General features: G+C 42.0%; 1 protein-coding gene across 1 annotated transcript in view; it reads left to right on the top strand.

Annotated features, from left to right (window-relative positions):
- Nucleotides 1-428: 428 nt before the first annotated feature.
- The window catches only part of LOC103180093 (proto-oncogene tyrosine-protein kinase ROS-like), a 79,857-nt gene continuing 58,918 nt past the window's right edge, over nt 429-21,367 (top strand). The window contains exons 1-17 of the mRNA XM_042334030.1: nt 429-432; nt 1,621-1,769; nt 1,970-2,108; nt 2,832-3,039; nt 3,989-4,065; nt 4,904-5,023; nt 5,745-5,920; nt 6,636-6,727; nt 7,281-7,804; nt 11,443-11,547; nt 13,661-13,839; nt 15,244-15,435; nt 15,536-15,636; nt 16,359-16,570; nt 19,203-19,207; nt 19,844-19,973; nt 20,760-21,016. Of these exons, the coding sequence (XP_042189964.1) occupies nt 429-432; nt 1,621-1,769; nt 1,970-2,108; nt 2,832-3,039; nt 3,989-4,065; nt 4,904-5,023; nt 5,745-5,920; nt 6,636-6,727; nt 7,281-7,804; nt 11,443-11,547; nt 13,661-13,839; nt 15,244-15,435; nt 15,536-15,636; nt 16,359-16,570; nt 19,203-19,207; nt 19,844-19,973; nt 20,760-21,016 (2,670 nt within the window). The remainder of the gene's footprint in view (nt 433-1,620; nt 1,770-1,969; nt 2,109-2,831; nt 3,040-3,988; nt 4,066-4,903; nt 5,024-5,744; nt 5,921-6,635; nt 6,728-7,280; nt 7,805-11,442; nt 11,548-13,660; nt 13,840-15,243; nt 15,436-15,535; nt 15,637-16,358; nt 16,571-19,202; nt 19,208-19,843; nt 19,974-20,759; nt 21,017-21,367) is intronic.

The following is a 21,367-nucleotide window of genomic DNA, read 5'->3' as shown; positions in this document are numbered from 1 at the left end:
CGCTCTGTTTGCCTTTCCAAGAATTTCTAGGTTCTTTCAAGATTTTAGTCAAGAGTATTTATTTACCTGTAACCACTAGGTTGTTTAATTTGCATATTTTTCAGTCACAGATTTTGAGCTAAATCTATGTTTTTTTAAATAAAAAGTTATAATTGTTTGTTAGGGGACATTGTGGCGAAGTGACAAAGAGGGTTTGTTTCTGATTTTTTGACAATTTGAATATAATAAATAATTTTTTAAAAAAAAACTGCACCCCCATCCTGATCTTGTGGGCTTAGGTTAGTTGAGCCAAATGGTCTGTATTGGTGTTGATTTCCTATAATTCTATGTATATCTAGCCTGAGTTTAATGTAGTCGCATTTTTGATCCAGGTCCAGTTCTGCCGATATGGCTGCAAGAAAATTGAGGAGTCTTACGGATTTCACATAATGGGTAAAAGCAACGAGTCTTAATCTTTCTTGTAAAATGCGCAAACGGGGCCTTGCTGGTTTCATGTCAACTTTAATTTACTTTGTGTCTCAGCTTGGCTCAGTTGAGGTCAGTCTGAGTCAGAGGATGTGGGTTCAGGCCCCATCTTGGGTCTTGGAACTCATATGGTCTAAGCTGATACTCCAAAACATTGCTGGGGGTGCACTGTATTGTCAGTTTTATTTTTTGGATGAGACATTAAACCGAGGTCCCCATCTGCCTGTTCAGGGGGATGTTAAAAATCTAGTGGAGTTATCAGAGAAGGGAGTTTCTCTCTCCCGGTGTCCTGACCAACAATCCACCAAATAAAATTGGTCATTCACTCCATGGCTGTTTGAGGGACATTGCTGTGCACAAATTGGTTGCCGCGTTTGCCTATAAAAAACACAGTTGCTGCACTTCACAGAATATTCTGTGCAGTGCTTTGAGATGTTCTCCTGACGTGAAAGACGGTGTACAAATACAATTATTCATTGTTGCTGTTCAAATAATAAGTGCGAAAAGTGGAGTATTGTCTCACTCCTATGCTCAAACATCAGTATAGGTGCAATCATGACTAGTCATCAACTGTGTTGCACATTGTCATGGCTGAATGTGCCCTCCCCGCTCTTGTTTAATGGGAGCCATCAAGCCAGACATTATATCCCAGTGCAATTCATGTAGCTTAATTCAACGTTAAAAGTTAATTTCAGTCCTTCCAATTCAGCCTTACTGTTTCACCCACAAAATACAGTGTAAAATCCCCTTTACAGTATTTTCTGTGAAGCGCGTTGAAACATTGCAACGACATGATAAGGTGCTGTATCAAATGCAAGGTTTATTATTATTTAATAGTACAGTGAATAATCAGTGCATTATACACGAATGACCTTTGAACCTGTGCAATGCGGTCTCATTTCTAATGGCCTACAAGTTCGCAGTCACTACAATATACAGTCCATCCTGTGAAGTGCTTTGAAACGTTTGATGCAGTGAAGAGTCGCTACATCCTACGGCATGATTTAACATTCGTGACGATTAGCATATCACATTCCGCGTTTTTTTAGCTCAAAGGCGCTTTCTATTATTGGTGATCATAATTTCTCTTGGTCATTGTCTGATGTTTATATAATCTTTTAAGTACATAATTGAATATTTTTTGTATGTGAATAGAATCGCTCAGTGATCCTCAACCTCCAGTAGCCAGCACGATACAGAGCTCATCTGTTCTTTTACAATGGGAAAGAGCAGGTTCATCAGCAGTAAGATACGTTCTCCAGTGGAGGTACAGAGAGCTGCTTGGGCAATGGATCTACACAGAAGTGGGTATTGAGTAACTCAGCATTGCGCGTCCATCCTCGTTTACTGTTTAGACTTGAACTGGAGCAGAAACCTAGACGATAACATTGAAACCGCCTGCAGTTTCACTTCTGACCCAGATCCTAGATTAAAGATTCCTCTTAGGCGCTTGTCATAGCTTCTGTTGATAACGTGTTGCGTGCATGATCTACTGTTTGTACAGGTTGTGAAGAATACTGCCTACAACCTCACGGAGCTGCACCCATACACCGAGTACGTCTTTCGAGTGATGTGGATTGTAACAGACAGCCAATATAAGTACTCGCCCGAAAGCCGACCGTACAAAACCAAGCCACAGGGTGGTAGGTGCCTTTTTTTAAAGAAAGCTATTATTAATTTTTATCTATAAGGTTTTTGCATTATGTACCGTGATTTTAAAAATGATCCTCAGTACTTTTGTACAGCAACAACAAAATTGCATTGATATAGCATCTTCCACATCGGGAGGACGTCCCAAAGTGCTAACACATTAAACCTTGCATTTGATATAGCCCCTTTCTCACTTGGGAGGATGTCTCAAAGTGCTTCAACGTGTAGTGACTGTGTATTTTCTAGGGGAATGTGGCAGTCAATTTTTGCACAGCGTTGTCCCACAAACAGCTTTGAAGTGAATGTCTGATTTTATCTGGGTGATTGTTGGCCACAGAAAAAGCTTCCTTTCATTCTTCTTTTTGAATAGTATCAAGAGATCTTTAACATGCACCTAAACAGGCAGGTGAGACTTCAGTTTAATGCCGCATCCTAAAGATAGCACCTCTGACAATGCACTGCATGGGAATGTCAGTCTAGACTGTGGGTTCAAAGTCCCGACTTCGGGCTTGAGTCCACAACCTTTTGACTCAGAAACAAGAGTAAAACTAACTGAGCTGGGCTGACACCCACACAAAGCTGACAAGCAATTTATATCGTGGATGGTTTAAAGCCATGTATTTTTCGGCTTAGTAAACAAGTTAAGTTTAAGCTTTCACATCAATGATTTGCAGTTGTTTTGGAAAGTCATTTGGCCTATTTTTTTCTTGTTGCAGTGCCATCATTACCACCTGAGATTGTCAGCATCGAGAGCCCCAGTCCTACCTCAGTATTTGCACAGTGGAGGAAACCCGCGTTCCTTAATGGACCATTAATTGGTTACCATATTCAACTTTGGAGCGACACTGAGCGTTTCCTCAGGGACGCAGACAGGGAGCAACAAAGCTATTCTATCTACCTTATTAAACCAGGCACAACATACAGGTACTTTATATGTGCTTGGACTTCAAATTGTCTCTTAAGTGTACGGTTGGACGAGGCAATTTTACTATAATTTTATACTATACTGTAACATTACATCCCCTCCGCTCCACCATTGGTGGCTGTGCCTTCAGCCACTACACCCCAAAACTCTGGAACTCTTTACTTCAATTTCTCCGCCTTGTCCCCTCACTCCTCACTTTCAAATTCCACCTAAAGACCTTCCATTTTGATCGTGCTTATGGTCACCTCCCCTCTTCCTCTCCCCCTGGCTTGGAGTCAGATTCTGCCACTGTCAAGTGCTCCGCGACGCTAGCCCACATGAAGGGATCTATATAAATGTAAGTTGTTGTATGCTAATCATCGCTTTTGATATAGTATCTTTCATGTCGAGATCATGTCTCAAAGTGCTGCACAGAATTGTAGAGTATACAAATGTAGAGTACACAAACTGTATTTTGTAGGTGAACACCAATTTGTGCACAGCAATGTCCCCAAAACAGCCATGAAATAAATGACTGACTGGTTTTATCTGGAGGATTGCTGACCTTGGAAAATTCCCTTCTTTTTTAAAGAAAATTATTATTGATTTTCAGAGTTTCAACCGAGACTATGATTTCAATGTCCTGAATTGTGGCTTGAACCCACAACCTTCTGACTCGGAGGCGACTGCCTGAGCCTGGCTGTAACCTTAAGTTGTGTTTAGGAACAAATTCTGGATGGCCCTTTCCAGAAATCACCCTTGTTGCCTTTATAAGAAAGTGATGCTTCATTTCAGAAGAATTCACTGAACATTGCGAAGCTGAGATGTAGAAAAATAGATCCACAGCAAAATAAACCCATCTTTCTTCTGTTGACAATGAATAAACCTTAACTTTTCTTTTGTTTCGGCAGAGCACCACAATTTTTTTTTTATCGATGTAAATTTTTTTTGTGTGTGACGACTCTGTAGGTTTTCCATAGCCGCTAGAAATACTGAAGGGTTTGGACCTGCAGCCATTACCAATATCAGCACCCTGTCTCAGCCAGGTAATTCAACCGTTTTATTGCACACTAACTGGAGGTAATGCTGCCTCATTGTGGGCTACCATTTTATTCATTCTAAGTTGTTTTTTAATAATCATAATAAATAATGATCTTTACATTTGATACAGTGCCTCATCAAGTTGTTGAGACGTCTCAAAGCGCTTCACAAAATATTGTAAAGTGGATTGATTGTATATTCTTGTGGGCGAAACGTGGCAGCCAATTGTGCACAGTAGTGCTCCACAAACAATCATGGATTGGGTGACCAATTTTTTTTTGAGGGATTATTTCCCCCCGAAAGCATTCCGTGAATCGACTATCAACCGGGTTCCTCCTTACTGCTGGGTAAACAGAGGTGTATGGCGTAAGGAAACTTGCCTAACGTTTTGCCCCGCCCGGGAATCGAACCCGGGTCCTCTCGCTTGCGAGACGAGAGTGCTAACCACTACGCTTTGGGACTCCATAATATAGTGTCTTATTCAAATGCATCAAAGTGCTCCATAGGATTTTTTTTATTGTTTTATGAATCTCTGATGAGATCGCCTCTAGGACTGTTTCTCTTGAGGCTGAAGAATCCCAGCTTGTTTAATCGCTGCTCATTACTAATTCCTCTAACATTGGGGATCATCCTCGTTGGCAGCATCTCCTTTGCACTGCCCTCAGGCAGCCCCTTTATGTCGGGGTGACTGGAACTGTACGTGGTACTCAAACCCCGCAAAGAAATATTGCAAAATGAATCCCTATAAAATGAAATAAGTCAATCCCGTTGGAGTTAAAGAATCGCACTGCTGTTCTGTTTAAATAATTGACATAAAAAAACTTGAAAATATATTTTCCGCAGAGTTATCCCAAAGTCTGATCCTTTGGCTGTCGAGCAACAATTCCCTGTATGAAAGTAAACCTGGAGATTTGGAAGAGATGTTCTGTTCCAGAGTCAACTGGATCACTCACAGAATCACTGGTATAGTAATCAACCTTACATCTGATAGAACGCCTTATCACGTCGTCGAGAAGTCTCAGAGCGCTTCACAGAATATAGTGTAAAGTGAATTGACTATATATTTTGGTGGGTGAACTGTGTCAGCTAATTAATCCACAGCAGTGTGTTTACTTAGTGTTCCAAGAGCGTCCAGAAACTGGCGAATTGTTGAATTCTGTCTTAGCTTTGAAGTTTTTGTTTTAATTTTACAGCCCAGAAAAAAAGCCATTTGGCCCATCATAACAATTTTAAATTCTGGATGCTCTGAAATGCTACATAAATGGAATAAATCTAGGCCCAGGTGTAATTTCTCCCCAAAGATGTATAAAATCCCCTTTAATTCATTTCGAGACCATCTTAAATTTGCTCTGACGATGCAGAATAAGTGACTCATTCAGCTGTTAAGTGTGACTGGCCCTCGAATGGATTTACATCGGTGATTTACAATTGCCCCGTGCTCCAAGCCTAGCTCCACTCGTGAAACTAGTTTGACCTACAACCCTGGTAATGCGGTCGGCAATTCTGATAACCTAGCGCTGCCCTCGGTTCAAGCACAAACCAGTTGTGCAAAGAATAATCAGTACGGGAATGAAGCACTTACTGTAATGTACAATAAAAGAAATTAAGCACTTACAGTAATGTACAATACAAGAATGAGGCACTTGCTTAGTTATGTTCCTTCTCCCCACCTCACATGAACCAGGAATATCCGGTGATGTTCGTAAGAAGGAGCTCTACATTTCTGAGGGGCAGAACATCTGGGTATTTTCCCTAAACAGCTGGAGCAGTTTCCGCCTGGTTTATCAGAGTGACCGACTCATCAGTGATCTTTCTGTTGATTGGCTGTACAGCAAACTCTACTTTGTTGTAGACCAGAAGGTAATGATGACTTTACTTACGAACAGCTTTACGTAGGGTTAGGTGCCGAGCGAGGGAGAGAGGAAATGAAGTGGAGGGGGAAGGTGGCCACAGGTGTGTTCCAAGAGGTAGGATGCAAAGGCAGATGACTTTCTGAGTAATGTTATTGGTGATGCTGTGATGTGCAGGTGATGACTGGTGGCTGCTCTTCATCACATTGTTTTATAACATGGGTTTATTGATTTATAAGAAGTTATGATAATAACATACTATAATAAATAATCTAATAATCCTTGCATTTAATATGTAGCCTTTGATGTCAGAAGGATCTTTCCAAGCACTTCAGGATTTAATGTGAAGTGTAGCGACTGTATATTTTGTAGGTGAATGTAGCAGCCAATTTCCGCACAACAATGTCCCACAAACAGCCATGAAGTGAATGACCAATTTTATTTAGGGGATTGTTGGCCTGGACACCGGGTAGAAACTCCTTTCTCTTTTCGAGCAATGCCATAGGATCTTTGATGGCAACAGGACCTCGGTTTAATGTTTCTTCCGGAGGATGGTTGAATACTGAGAGATTTGGTTTTGGGCACCCCCCAACAACAATCTTATATCGGGGTTTTACTTCATTTGTTTTATGTAATAAGGTAGTGATTATGTCCATTGACACAACATGGTCCTTGCTAAATGTGTACTGTAAAGGATTAATAGAAATTATTTGGATTCTTTATAGGTATTACGATGTGATCTCAAGAACTGCTCCACTGAAGTTGTGCTTACCCTAAACTCTTCTCCGGTTAAAACTGTAGTGGATCCATTTAGTGGGTGAGTCTAGGACGGACCATTCTTTGAAGCCTCGTCTTTCTTTTGCCTATGTTAATTCAATTGAAAATTGAAATAGGTCCTAAGCCTTGGCTCTTGCCAGTCTAAGCTTCAGCGTCCTGGGATGAGGTGAGTCCAGTGCGTTCCTCCGGAGAGAGTGCTTGCACATTTCTCCACTCCAGAGAAATGGAAATTTCCACGCACATGAGGGTTTGGATACTCTTAAGCATGGCGAGATGGGTCACTGAGTGTGTCAGACCTAGTCTGGCTGGCCAAAAAAATCCTCAAACAAGGGTGGAGTGGTGGGGGTGGTAGAAATTCCTCCCTCTCCAGCACTGCATTTGAGTGTCAGCCTAGACTTTGTGAATTCAGAGTCTCGACATGGAGCTTGAACCCCCAACCAGAGGCGAGCGTGCTAGCCTGGATCAGATGGGACTGGAGTGCAGGAATGGTCTGTTAGACACCAGGTTGGAGAATTAACATTGGCAGACGCAAGTGTCATTGTGTGATTCGATGAATTCCACTTAACCTTTTCTTTCTCCATCCCTTTGTCTAGGTATTTATTTATTGGGTTTTCAGACAGTTTGTACCGCAGGGTTTTACCGGGGCTAGACTTGGAGGCTGATGACCGCGATTCCCTCCTGGAACCCTTAGTCATGAATACTTCCCTTCTGACTTTCACTGTGAACCCGTCTTTTAAAAGAGTGGTTTACATCAACAGCAGAGGGGGCTCGGTGCATTACATCTTTTTGGACGGGACGGAGGCAAGCATGGACCATGTACTGCCATTTGACGATACAACCAGTGTCCGGCTCTTGGCTCTTGCTTGTAACCTGTGGTTCTTAAGCACAGGGAGGCAGGTCTATATGGCGGAGGAACACGAAGGGAGTTTGTACCCTATTGAGGTGAATGTGAAGCACTGTTTTTTAAAGGATGGTGATTTTGACAATTTGTTTTTATGGGGCTTGTCCACCCAGCCACTACCAGTGCCTCTTCATGAACCTACACACCTCCAAGTTCTCCTGGGATTCAACTCAGCAGCTTTCAGTTGGCGAAAGCCTCTAGCGGCCGCTGGACTTGGTATGTGATTGTTTTTTGTTTTAACCTCCAATGTTTAGTTCTGTAAAATAATGCTTACTTTATCGAGGATTTACTGGGCAAAATTAGCTACTGAATCTACAAATATTGTGCAGAAGAGACATTTAGATGTGCTTACCCTAACCTCTTTGGTTAAATAGAAAGACAAGGCTTTAAAGAATGGTCCATCTAAGACTCACCCACTAAATGAATGATACAGTTTTAAATGGAGAAAGAGGTTAAATGCATCTAAATGTCTCTTCTCCACAATATTTGTAGGTTTCAGACTTTTGCGCAAGGCACTTAACTTCTGTTGGAACAAAGAAGGTTGAGGGGTGACCTGATAGAAGTCTTTAAACTTATGAGGTGGTTTAAGAGAGTCAATAGAGATGCTGTCATGGCGGCAACAACAACAAAAATAAATTGCATCTATATAGCACCTATCAAGTCAGAATGATTTCCCAAGGTGCTGGACAGTCCAGGGTTGGGGTTTGGAATCAGAGGGGTGGAAGCCAAGAAGGATATGGGTGGGAGAATGACCAAAGGCACGGTCAAAGAGAAAGGTCTTGAGATGGGCCTCGAACAAGGAAAGGTGAAGTGATTCTGGGATGGAGTTCCAGAGGATGGGGGCTCAAAAGCTGAAGGTCCGACTGCCAACCATGGGGCGGTTAGGGCGGGAGACATGGAGCAGGCCAATACTCGGTCGCAGAGGTAGGGAGGAACAAATCCGTGGAGGGCTTTGAAAGTGAGGACGAGGATCTTAAACTTGATCCACTAGGGGATGGGGAGCCAGTGAAGCCCGGCGAGGATAGGGGTGATCAGCTCATGGAGCTTGGTGCTGGAGAGAAGGATTGTCGTTCAGTGGCATTGACTTTCAATTATAGGTCCGAATGCTTGGCAGCAGTGGTCATATGATGTGACAGTTTCAAGTGACATCGTAAGCAACCATAAGGAAGGAATCACGTCAACAAACATTACGTTGCGTGGTTTAAACAGTTCAACTGTGTATGGATTTAGGGTGCGTGCATCATCTCCAGGAGGCAAAGGTCCATGGTCTTCAATATTCTACGGAACAACGCTGCAACAAGGTAAAAGGACCACAGCACTGACATTCAATTACAGTGCTGGGGGTGCATTCCGTTGTTAGAGGTGCCATCCTTTTGTTAGAAAATAAAATCAGCCATAATCCGTTTGCAACCAGATATCAGACTGTTTTATTATTATTCGTTCGTTATTCCCCAATATCCCGATAGACCAAAGGTCGGTACAATCAACAGATCTTATAACGGAATAATACCACCGTAGATATCTCGAGTTCAACACTGTGTCTTTACAGCACACAAGGAGTCCTGTAGCTCAGTAGTTAGAGCACTCGCTTTGCAAGTGAGAGACCTGAGTTCAATTCCAGGCAGGGCGAAACCTTGGGCAAGTTTCCTTACTCCACACAGAGCCTAATAATAATTCCTCCAAAAGCCAAAAACAATAATAAATTGGTCATTTTCAATCTACGACTGTTTGTGGGACATTGCTGTGCGCAATTGGCTGCCGCGTTCGCCCACAAATGTGCAGTCAATTCACTTTACAGTGTGTCTGTGAAGCGCTTTGGACGTCCTCCCGACGTGAAAAGCGCTATATCAAATGCAAGGATTATTATTATTAAGCTTGATTCTTCATGCTTTTAGTCTTCTTGCTTACAGCTTTCAATCTTCCATCTGATATCCTCAGTCTTAGTGTTTCCAGCTCTCAGTCTTCCATCTCCCGTACCCTTGTCTCCACAGCTCAGGACAGCCCCATCTCCCGTACCCTTGTCTCCGCGACACGGGACGGCCCCATCTCCCGTACCCTTGTCTCCGCGACCCGGGATGGCCCCATCTCCCGTAACCTTGTCTCCGCAACCCGGGACGGCTCCATCTCTCTTATCCTTGTCTCCGCGACCCGGGACGGCCCCGTACACAAAGTTATCGGAACTCTTATACCGATGTTCGTCCAACCATGGTGTGGACATTAGATCACCTGGTCGAAATCATGTTGGGTTCACGTGAACACCTCATGGGGTGTACGTGCCTCAGCACACATACACATTGTCCTGAAGACCCCTGTTATCTGATGCTTGTTATTTTGTTAGGTGGGATCATTAGTATATTCCTTTTAAGTGACTGGTTATTTCTTATCAGTATCCCGGGATGGTACCAAGGTCCTCTAGTTTAAGCAACTTGCTCATTAGCTGCTATTCTTGAGGGTTGCCTTCTGTTGCTCTTGAGTGTTAATCATGAGTGTCAGTCCAGTTGCCCCCCACACTTAACTTAAAAGTTAACCCGTTCGCAACATCTATTATGATTTTAACATTATACAAAAAGTGTAAATTCTAACACTTTGGATGAGATGCTGAACTGAGGCCCTGTTTGCCTGTTCAGATGGAGTTAAAGATCCCATGGCACGACTTAAAAAGAGAAGGCAATTTGTCCCCGTGTCTTGGCCAACAATCCCCCAGTTAAATTGGTCAGTAGCTTCCTGGCTGTTGGTGGGACATTGCTGAGGGCAAATTATCTGCTGCATTCACAAATATACGTAGACAGTCATTACACTTAACAGTGTATCGAGCTAAGTGACATGAAAGGATGCAAAGATTATTATTAGGATTATTATGATTCTGACTGGTGACTGACAGAATTGTTTGAATATACATTTATAAATGTAATGAGAAATCATGCTGTACAGATGGGCAATTTTAATTTCAGATATGATGTACTGGTGGAGGATGATTTTGGAGATTTATCTGTAAAATAAATTTAGGTCTTTTATCATTCCTGAAAGGGTTTTAATTTAAACGTCTCTCACATGAAAGGCTAGATAACATGTTGATGTACTGATGCAGATGATTCTCTTTATCTTTGTGATTTACAATTTAACATTTGGGGAAAATGTCACTTTTTTCTACTTGATGTATTAAATTGGGACAGTACTTAACCTTGCCACTAGATGTCGAACATGCACTTCTTTACAAAACATTCAATGAGTTATTTAAATACCAAGATTGGAATACAACCCTTGGCTTATATTTTAAGGATACCGATGCTTTCAGATTTTGTATCTTTCCAGCTTCCCACTTTTTCCCACTGTTTATGTAGCTCACTATGTATCCCAAATTGTAAAGTGATATAAAATTATGGCGCAGAAAACAATAAGGTAAGCAGATTCTCATAGTAAATTACCAAATCATTCTGAGAATAAATAATGCTTGCATTTGATATGGAGCTTTATCACATTGTCAGGATGTCTCAAAGCGCTTGACGTGATTTTACTCGTGAAGTGTAGTGACTGTATTTGTAGGTGAACGCAGCAACCAATTTGCACCCAGCAATATCCCACTGTACTGATCTCTGTTCCTAGAAAATGAAATGTATCTGAAAATTTTCTGTCAAATGGAAACAGCACCTCGTGTTAGTTTTTTGCCTGTCCCAAATATTTAGGAATGACTCCCTATTGTAACTAGACTCGTTCATTTCCAAGTAACCTTGTGATTATTTTTGCACATTTAACAAATGTAGTTTTTCCTATATTAATTTGATGGGATTTTTTTTCTGCTTGTAAATGTAACATTGGTAATTCAAGTCTGCTCTATGTTTTGTGTTTTCTTAAAGATACCAGCCCCTACATCCTAGCAGGAACTGATCTTGGGACCTGGAAAGTATTCTTGGATAAATTTGAGAATGAAATTGCACTGCCTAATGTGACGAATGTAAAAGGTACACAGTAGTTACAGTGTGGAACTTGTGGTGTGTTAAACCTGGCTGTAATCTTTTGTATTAAACTAACCTGCCAAAACATCTTTTAATGGTGGGAGCTTTGATTAGCAATAAACGTTTTACAGTTCTGTTATTGTAAAACCACCATTAAAAATAATTACCTTTTTCCTGTGCTACGGCACTGAGGACCTGCCCAGAGAGCCTTGAACGTGTAGTCTTATGACCTGTTGATATGTTGTGGTGAGACTGTTGTGCCTCTGAGACTAGGAGGCCTCTTTTGCTTAATACTTTGAGGGGAACACGTGACCCCCCCTCCCAGCCTCTCCCGGTTTCTCAACTGGATTTAAAGAGAAGCCCTACTTTTGTCTCTGCCTTCCCCAATATTGTTTCTCTTCCTCTGTGAGCTTCCAGTCTAAAGTCCTGATGGTTTACCTGGCCTCTAGCCCTGCTTTGCGGAGGGCTCTACTGATTTACTTGATTTACTCTACTGAGGGTGGAAGTTTTCTAGGGGATTAATGAACGTTGACATGCACAGGATCATAACATCACGAGATCGGTTTGGATGAAGAAGACAGTTTTATTTTAATTGCTGTGCGCAATTGGCTGCCACGTTTTGCCCACAAAAATATAGAGTCAATCCACTTTACAGTATATCCTGTGAAGCACTTTGAGACGTCTCGACGACGTGAGGAGACGCTCTATCAAATGCAAGAATAATTATTATTGTTATTATTAAGACCATTCTCATCCATCCAGGACCCCCACCCTACCATCCCCCCAAGAAGCACAACATGAGGCTGCTTTTAAATCAGCCCTATGTCTTGGCCTCCAGCACCCTTTGTGAGCTTCATGATCCAATCCATGTTGTTGGAGCTCAGGTTTCAATAACCTGCAACTCCTGCTCTCTTAATCCCCAAATTGACAATACAATACAATGTTGTCAATTCCCCAGATTATCCAGATATGAGTTGGAGGAGTTTAAACTCTTTCATAAAAAAAATGGATCACAAAATTTGCAACACATGTTTTTTTTGCAGCTAAGATTGTCAGGTGACCAGCTACTTTAAGACAGCCTTTACCTTTCGGCTGTTATTTATTTCCTCTTGGTTGACATCCATTTGGCAGGCTGTTACCTTTACTTAATCCGGGCTGTTTTTAAACGTTTTCTTCAATTTCTTTGATTTTGCCTTAAATTGAAAACATCTTGTATGATTAAACCCGATTGATTGTCACGGTATACAGAAAAGCACCCGGGGAAGTAAGATCAGACTTGTCCTGTAACAGCTGACAGAGGTTTAGGCTCAAAGCTCTCTGCCCTCGGAGGACAGCAGCCACGAGACGTGAAAGAACATTTCATGGCCACGCTGTTTGTTTACCGTTCCATTATGACCCTACCCTGTGTGAAGGGTGCTATATCCAATAATATTAATAATAATAATGCTTGCATTTGATGCAGCGCCTTATTAAAGTGCTTCACAGAATCTATTTTAAAGTGGATTGACTATATTTTGTGGGCGAAACGTCGCAGCCAATTGCGCACAAAGGTGACCCACAAACAGCTGTGAAGTGAGTAATCGATTGTATTTATTTTTGGAGGGATTATTACCCCCTTAATAATACGAATATATTAATAATTACTACTCGTCAATAAATATGCGATTTATTAATTACATTATTAATTAATAAATAATAATAATGCAACAATACACATTAATTTAGAATATCCAACTCCTTTCCCATCAGGAGGATGTCCCAAGGGGCTTTTGCTTGTCTTGGCTTGTCACCCAGCTGGGGGTGGGAGTTGAGGAATGTGAGGAGGAGAAAGATAACCAAATGTGCAGTCAAGCGGGTAGGTCTTGAGACGGATCTTGAACGAAGAGATAGAGGAAGCTAGTCAGAGGGACTCTGGGATGGAGCTACAGAGAGTGGGGGGAGATTGTCTGAAAGCCCCATTGTCAATGGTGGGGCAGGTAGGGCAGGGGCATGAAGCAGGCCGGATATTGATGCTGCTGTTGTTGCATTTTCCTGTTTGAATAGTCTTAATCCCGATTCACAATCCCTATTCCAATGATGTAACCTATCTGCGATAACGCTTTGTGTTTTCCTTTCGCAGATATGGACTGGGTCAATAATACCCTCTACTGGGCAAACTCCAGCGGCGTGGCTCACATCACATCCTTGGCTGAGACGGGCAGTGAGACGGTGGTCGTGCAGGGCTCACAGAACGTGGGAGCGTTAGCTTTGGACTGGATAAGCAACACCCTGTACTGGGTGGACAACAAGAGAAATTATGTACGCTTCAGAGCGCCTCGATGTATCACTACAAAAGCATTAAATTATTAAGAAATGGCGCTTTACTCATTACAATTGCAGCACAATTTAGATTTATATAGCGTCTTTCACGTTGGGAGGATGTCTCAAAGTGCTTCATTTACTCAGTCTGCCTGGAAAACGCACAGTCGCTTCACTTTACAGTAAATTCCTGTCAAGTGCTTTGAGAAGTCTTCTCGACTTGACAGGTATTATATCGAGTGTAAGGCTTATTATTAATATCAAAGGTATTGTATGGGACAAGTAGCCGTGATCCTGACCAAGACTTATTCACAGTTCAAGTGCCTGGTTCAAATGATCCTTTTGTTCTGGGAAGGTGGGAGTGCCAGCAGATAAAGAGGAAACCCTCTTCTGGGATGCTACCCTCTTCTGAGATGCTACCCTGAGTGGAGGACGTTATATAAGTTGTTGTTGTTGCAATGTTAAACGTTTCTGTTTCCTGACAAACTGATACCCAATTTCCAAATGGTGCATAGTCCGTGCTAAACCCCTGTGGGCTTATTCTAGTGTTCTAACGACTCTGTGACTGACCCACTCTTAACATTCAAAAAAAAGATTGCCCCCTCTAAGGTCTTGCAGTCGATGTGCAATATTAGTAGAAAGAATGTTGTAAGATTAAATCACGCTGTTGCATTTTGCTTGTGAGATACAGGAGTAATAGTACTTGCATTTGATACAGCGCCTCAGCATGTCTTTGAAATGTCTCAAAGCGCTTCAGAGAATTTTACAGTTAAGTGAAGTGACTGTATTTATAGGCCCAATGTGACAAATAATTTGCACGCAGCAATGTCCTGCAAACATGACCAATCTTACCTGAAGCATTGTTGGCCGGGACACCTGGAGAAACTCCCTTCTCTTTTTGAGTAGTGCCATTCTCTCAATGTCCTGGGAAACTTGTCTTCTGGATAAAATTGCTGACTCACTTTGTGATCGTTTATGGGAATTTGCCATGCACAGATTGGCTGCCGTGTCCGCCAACAAGATACCCCTATGCTGCACTTTACAGGAACCTCTACAAAGTACTTTGGGATGTTTTGATGCAATAATGATGATAATAATAATATAATAATCCTTGCATTTGACTTATCATGTCATTGAGTCACCTCAATTCATTTTACAGTATATTCTGTGAAGCTGACAGTATATTCAGGTTCACAGAGTATCCTGTGAAGGGAATCGACTGTGTATTTTGTGGGCGAAAATGTGGCAGCCAATTGCGCATAGCAATGTCCCACAAACAGTCGTGCAATAAGCCCAGAATGGAAAGCTAGTAGTAGTAGTAGTACTGTTGTAGCACTAGTGATTTTTGGAATAACTCGCCTCATTTGTTACTTATCAGTATCTTTCTCTGTCTGTCGTTTGAAGATATTTCGGCTGCCTTTGGATGCCGACGTACCTGTGAAAGTCAGAGTCGTGGTTGGAAAGGTCCAGGATCTCCAGCTGGATGCGCTGCAGGGCTACATGTATTGGACAACGGCACAGACAGTGGAATACTCTCTCATGAACGGAAAACGACCGGGTTTCATTGAAGAACTGCCTAATTTTTCGGGTAAACAGGTGAACAGCATTTCAGAAACCCCTTTCGAACCTAAGCGGGAAAAAAAATAGACTGGGCGAGTGTGAAATGTTTGTGTTTCTCAACATATCGTGTTGTTAGATTTCAGGGTTGACAGTGGATTTTGATCATGGTGTAGTGTATTGGTTGACCCAGGATAGCACCAGACTTGAAATATATCAGGCTGACCTTGTCAAGAAAGGGTAAGTGAATCAAAGGAAACAAACGGTCTCAATAATTCTCATTACCGTGATTCCTATAGTTCGTATAATTATACTTTTGGCCTGTTTTGGAAGGTGCAATATTACATGCTTGAATTACAAGAAGAATGATAATCCCTGCATTTGATGTTGTGCCTTTCGTGTCAGGAGAATCTCTCAAAGCATTTCACAGAAATACGTAAAGAGTAGTGACATTTCATAGGTGAACGCGGCAGCCAATTTGCCCTTGGCAATGTCCCACAAACAGCCACGAAGGGAATAATCAACTTTATCTGGAGGATTGTTGACCAGGACTCCAGGACAGACTCCCTTCTCTTTTCGAGCAGTGCCGTGAGACACTTAACGTCCATTTGAATGGGACCTCGGTTTAAAGTCTCATCTGAATTGATCGGCTTCATGTGGGACATTGCTGCGCACAGATAAGCTATTGAGGCTGCCTGCAAATTCACAGTCATTGCACTTTACAGAGAGCTTTGTGAATCATTTTGAGAGATTTGGCATGAAAAGGCGCTATGTCAAATGCAAGTGTTATTACTTATTTTAGAAAGTCAAAGTATAGTGCGTTGAGTCCAGTGAGCATCAAGAGATAACTATTTTGCCAAAATTCATAGCTAGAGCTTGGCGTGCCAGTTTTGTTTGATTTTGATCACCTGATTATTGCCCTAACCCAGTATTACTGTTGTGTTTTTTTTCCCCCCCTCCAGGCACAGTGATGGACGCACAGCTAAAATGGTCTTATTCTCTGACTCTTTGAAAACCTCCCAACATGCACTCCAGTACTACTGTGGCCGGCTGATCTGGATCAATGAAGAAGAAGTTTTGCAGATAGTAGAACTGGAAAGGAGCCAAGCTGTTCACATCTCTCGCTCAGTGTCTGTGACAGCGTTTACTGTGGTGAACCCAAAACCACTGCCAGGTGAGTCACAATAAGCTTTTTGTTGGACTGCTTTTGAAGTGCTGAGAAGAAAATGAAAACATGGCCATTATCTATCGCGATGCGCCTGCACTGTTTCGCGCTTTTTAATGACGTGCCCTTAATGGGGACTTGTCCACTTGCTCTATTGCAATGCACCTGGGCTCTATCGAAACGTGTTCGCTTTCAGTCGAGTGTGATTGTTTAAACTGGGACTAATCTGTGTATTTGCAGATACCAAACCAATTTCAGATTGCAGGTTTAGTTTAAAATCTAAAGCATTCATGTAACTTAACTGCTTCCCCACTCTCTCTTTGAAAAATAATACAGTACCTATAAATACAATTGATCCCAGCGCTCAATGTGTCGCTCGCCTCAAACAAATATCTTCTGTGCGGGGAATTGAATGTGGGTTGTTTACATTATTATTAGTGTCAGCTTGGCTCAGTTGCAAGCACTCTTGCCTCTGAGTCAGAAAGTTGTGCCCTACATCAGGAATCTGAACTCCTATAGTCTGGGCTGATACTCCAATGAACTGCTGGGTATATGTTGAGTTGTCAGAGGTACATCTTTCAGATGAGACATTAATACCAAGGTCCCCTCTATGCCTGTGCAGGTGGACGCTAAAGATCCCATGGCACTATTTGAAAAGAGAGGGGAGTTCCTCCTGATTGTCCTGGCCAACAGTCCCCCAAATAAAACCATTATTCATTCATTCACTTCATGGCTCTTTGTGGGACATTGCTATGTGCAAATTCGCTGCATCATTCGCCTACAAAGTACAGAGTCACTGCACTTTACAGTGTATCCCGTGAAGTGCTGTGAGGTGTCCTCCCGACATGAAAGGGGCTATGTCAAATGCAAGGATTATTACTGCTGCCTTTTCCACTTAATGAAGAAGGCCTTAGTTGGATATACATTCGGTGCGAATCACCTTATGTGTTCCACCTGCTGTATTTGATTCCACTACAAGTTCTGTCTTTCAACAGTGATTTCTTTTCTGAAGGGTTGCTGTGTAAAGCCCAGGAGAAGAATCCAATTGATATGAGGAAGGAAATCTCCTTTGACTACATCTGCTAGCAGTCATTTGGTTCCACGCAGTCTGAACGCTGTGAACTGATTGAAAGCAGTATATTAGTAAAGTGGGCCTCCCCCAAATGTTGTGGCAAGCTTAGAAACGTGTATGTGTGTGTGTGTGTGCATGTGCGTGTGTTCATGTGTGTGGGGGGAGGAATTTTTGAAGCAATTTTCTATATAATTACCTTCAAAGCACAGTACAGCTGCCAAAATCTAACAGTTCAGTGTCCAATTGGATGTTTTGCTTAGTTTACAGGGCAATTCAGGTTGAAATAGAAATAAATGGCTTGAGGAGTATCCTGGCGTGCTAATGATAGGATCACGCTCCACTTAAACAGGGGAAAGAAGCAGAATTCAAAACAGAACTACCCAATCTCCGAGGAGCTAACCAACAGCAGATAACATGGTGACATGGCGTCCAGAAAGCTGACTTCCAAGAATCTCTGTAGGGAAGAGAAACTAAAACTAAACTGCAATCATAATCCTCGTGTTTTTGATATAGCAACTATCATGTCGAGAGGACATCTCAGAGCGCTTCCCAGGCTTTGCTGTAAAGTGTAGTGACTGTGTATTTTGTAGACTGCGTGACTTGGGAAAGCGGGTCAGCCTGGCTCAGTTGTTTTCTCTCTTGGCTCAGAATCAGCGAGTTACGGGTTCGAGCCTCGCGTTGAGGTTTTGAACTCACGTAGTCCAAGCGGACATTGCAGTGTACTGCAGTGATGGGGATGCCGTCCTTTGGCTAAGATGTTGAACCCAGGTCCTTTCTGCCTGTTCGGGTGAATATTAAAGATCCCATTGCAGTTTTGTAAATAAATTCTCCCGTGTCCTGGCCAACAATCCCCCAAATAAAATCGGTCATTCACTTCTTTAACTATTTGTGGAACATTGCTGTGTGCAAATTGGCTGCTGCATTTTCCTACAAAATATACACCCACTATACTTTTCATCTATCACTGGGGAATCATTCTTGTTGCTCGCCTCTGCACTAGCTCCAAGGTCTGGACAGCCTCCTTCTGATCAGAAGCATATGCGGTATTCAAGGTGCGGACCGACCAGAACACTGTACAGCCTGAGTAGAACATCCGGCGATCTACACTTAACTGATTTCACCCACAAAATATACAGTCAATTCACTTTACGGTATATTCTGTTAAGCGCTTGCAGACATCTCTTAGATGTGATAAGGCGCTATATCAAATGCAAGGATTTTTATTATTATTATTATTAATACAGTCCAGCATCCTGTTTGCCTTGTTTATTGCTTTTGGCATTGTGTGTGATACTTGAGTCAGTTAACACCTCTAGATCTCTTTCAGCTTGACCCATGGCAAGTTCAATCATCCATGCGAAGACAGAGAGACAACACTCACTTATTAATGTCTTGCATTCCTTCTAGATGGCTTCTCTGATCTTCCACTTGTGATTCCTGAGCCAATACCGGCAGCTTCATTTAATATACAAGGAAATTCTTCAGAGTTCTGTATTTCATGGAGAGAGGCAAGAAACGTGAATTTTGGTTTGCTGTTTTACTGGTTTGAATCTCAAACTCTCTTCAAAGTTGAGGTAAGTGTCAGAATGAACACTGCTCTGCATGATCCAAGTGTCTTTTCCTTATACAGATATGGCCCCTTCGTCGTATTGAATGTGAAATGTTGATTGGAAACATTGGCGTTCAATTATCTGCTGAACAAATCGTGTGGTATGTGTGACTATGATTCTGACACTGAGAAAGGTCCTGTAATTTTGGCTTTCATTTTTAAATTTCAAGATTAATTCGGATGAAGAAAGCGGTCCCAGCTACTTGATCTCATCCTTCCAGAACAGCTACCCTACCAACCGCCCATCACTGCATCAAGCTGTGTTTCAAATCAGTCCAGTGTCCTGGCCTCAACCACCCTTCCAAACAATGTATTCCAGTCGTTAATTACCCTCTGAGTAAAGAAATACTTCTGGTGTCTGTCCTGAAATTTCCCTTTCTAAATCTATATTGTATTAATCCACTGTGTTGATGTGTTCTAAAGTATTGCTCTGGGTTTACCTTTTTAAATCCCATTAAAAAAAAATTGTACCTTTATGAAGTCCCTCTGAAGTCCCATCTTGTTACACCTCTATCTTGTTTACCTGCTCTTTAACTTGAGGTGGTGAGTTGGTGACAGAAAACCGTTGATATTTAAAAGCTTCCGTCTGCTGCTCTTTTAGGATCTCAGTGTTCCTTGTTATTGTGTAAGTGGGCTGGAGCCTTTCACGGAGTTTGATGTTGCAGTGAAATCGTACACATATTGGGGATCTGCAGAGCAGACACGAACCAGCCTTCGTTCTCCAGAGGCTGGTACGTTGGCATAAATACGTGCATTAAACATTAACGTGCATTTTAATTAACTTGCAATTGAAAACAGTGAAGGCACATTCCCAACATTTGATAAATCTGTCAAAGCGTAACTCTTTGACCGTGTTTTCAGTTTTCTTTCCCCTCCCTACCCATCTTCTGGATAGGCTCAACAGTGCCTATCAAGTTCTGTTCAGCACTTTGAAAGGTCCTCCCAATATGAAAGACGCTATGTATAAATGGTACAATGGCTGAAATCCATTTGAAGGTGAGAAGGAGGGTCTTGAATGAGCCTAGTCTGACCTGAAAATCATACGATCTGAGAATAGGATAATTAAAAAAAAGGTGCTGGCGATTGTGCTTTCATGGTCAACCTTAGAAATTTACAGAATTTAGTTTTAGAATTATTTTTCCTTTATTTCTAAATGCAAATAACATCCAGGATTTGAGGTGGGGGGTAGTGGGGGGTGAGATGGTCTACATTGTCCTCCGGATGAAACGTTAAACCGAGGTCCCATCTGCCTGTCCAGGTGGAAGTTAAAGAATACAGTACATGATTCAAAAGGAGAAGGGAGTTTTTCCCCGTGTCCTGACTGACAGTCCCCCAGATAAAATTGGTCACTCACTCTGTGGCTATTTGTGGGATACTGCTGCGTGCAAATTGGCTGCTGCTTTCGCGCATAAAACACGCAGACCCACTACTTTACAGTATAACCTATGAACTATTTATAGACGTCTCGAAGACATGATAAGATGCTATATCAAACATAAGGATTATTGTCTTTTCAGCACCATCTGCTCCTGAGAATCCAAGAATTTATATGAACCCACAGAGAAATGTCCAGGGCGACATTGTGGACACAGAAGTGGAATTTCGGTGGAACAAGCCAGCCCATCCTAACGGTGTTTTGAGGGGCTACACAGTCTTCTACACTACAGAGAACTGCCCATCCATTGCAGAGCGCGGGGCACTGGTCAACGTAAGCGCGGACACCACCACCTTCAAGATTCACGGAGCGGACCCGGAGAAAAACTATTGTGTTCAGGTAAATCTGCCGTCTCTACTCATTCTCTACACTTTACTGTATATCCTGCGAATCACCTTCAGACTGCTTCCTGATATGAAAGTCCCTATGTCAAATGACAGATTTATTTATTTCAAATGTACTCTGTGTGCTTTCACATTTCCTACTTTTAAACTCATTCCAGAACTGCTTCATTTTTTTCAAATTAGCTCTGTTTTTCAGCTTTTATTTTGTTTTACCCAGCAGGTGTTTTACCCATTTTAACACATGATTACTCACAAAGTAGTTGTATTCTTGTGGAATTGGAACTTAAAGGAAAACTCCATTTTACATTGGCAATAATAATAATGATGATAATAATAATCCTTATGT

Source organism: Callorhinchus milii, unplaced genomic scaffold, assembly GCF_018977255.1.
Source record: "Callorhinchus milii isolate IMCB2004 unplaced genomic scaffold, IMCB_Cmil_1.0 Scaffold4, whole genome shotgun sequence".
Taxonomy (NCBI): Eukaryota; Metazoa; Chordata; class Chondrichthyes; order Chimaeriformes; family Callorhinchidae; genus Callorhinchus; species Callorhinchus milii.
The sequence above is the reverse complement of the archived record's forward strand: the minus strand, read 5'-3'. Positions and strand labels throughout refer to the sequence as shown.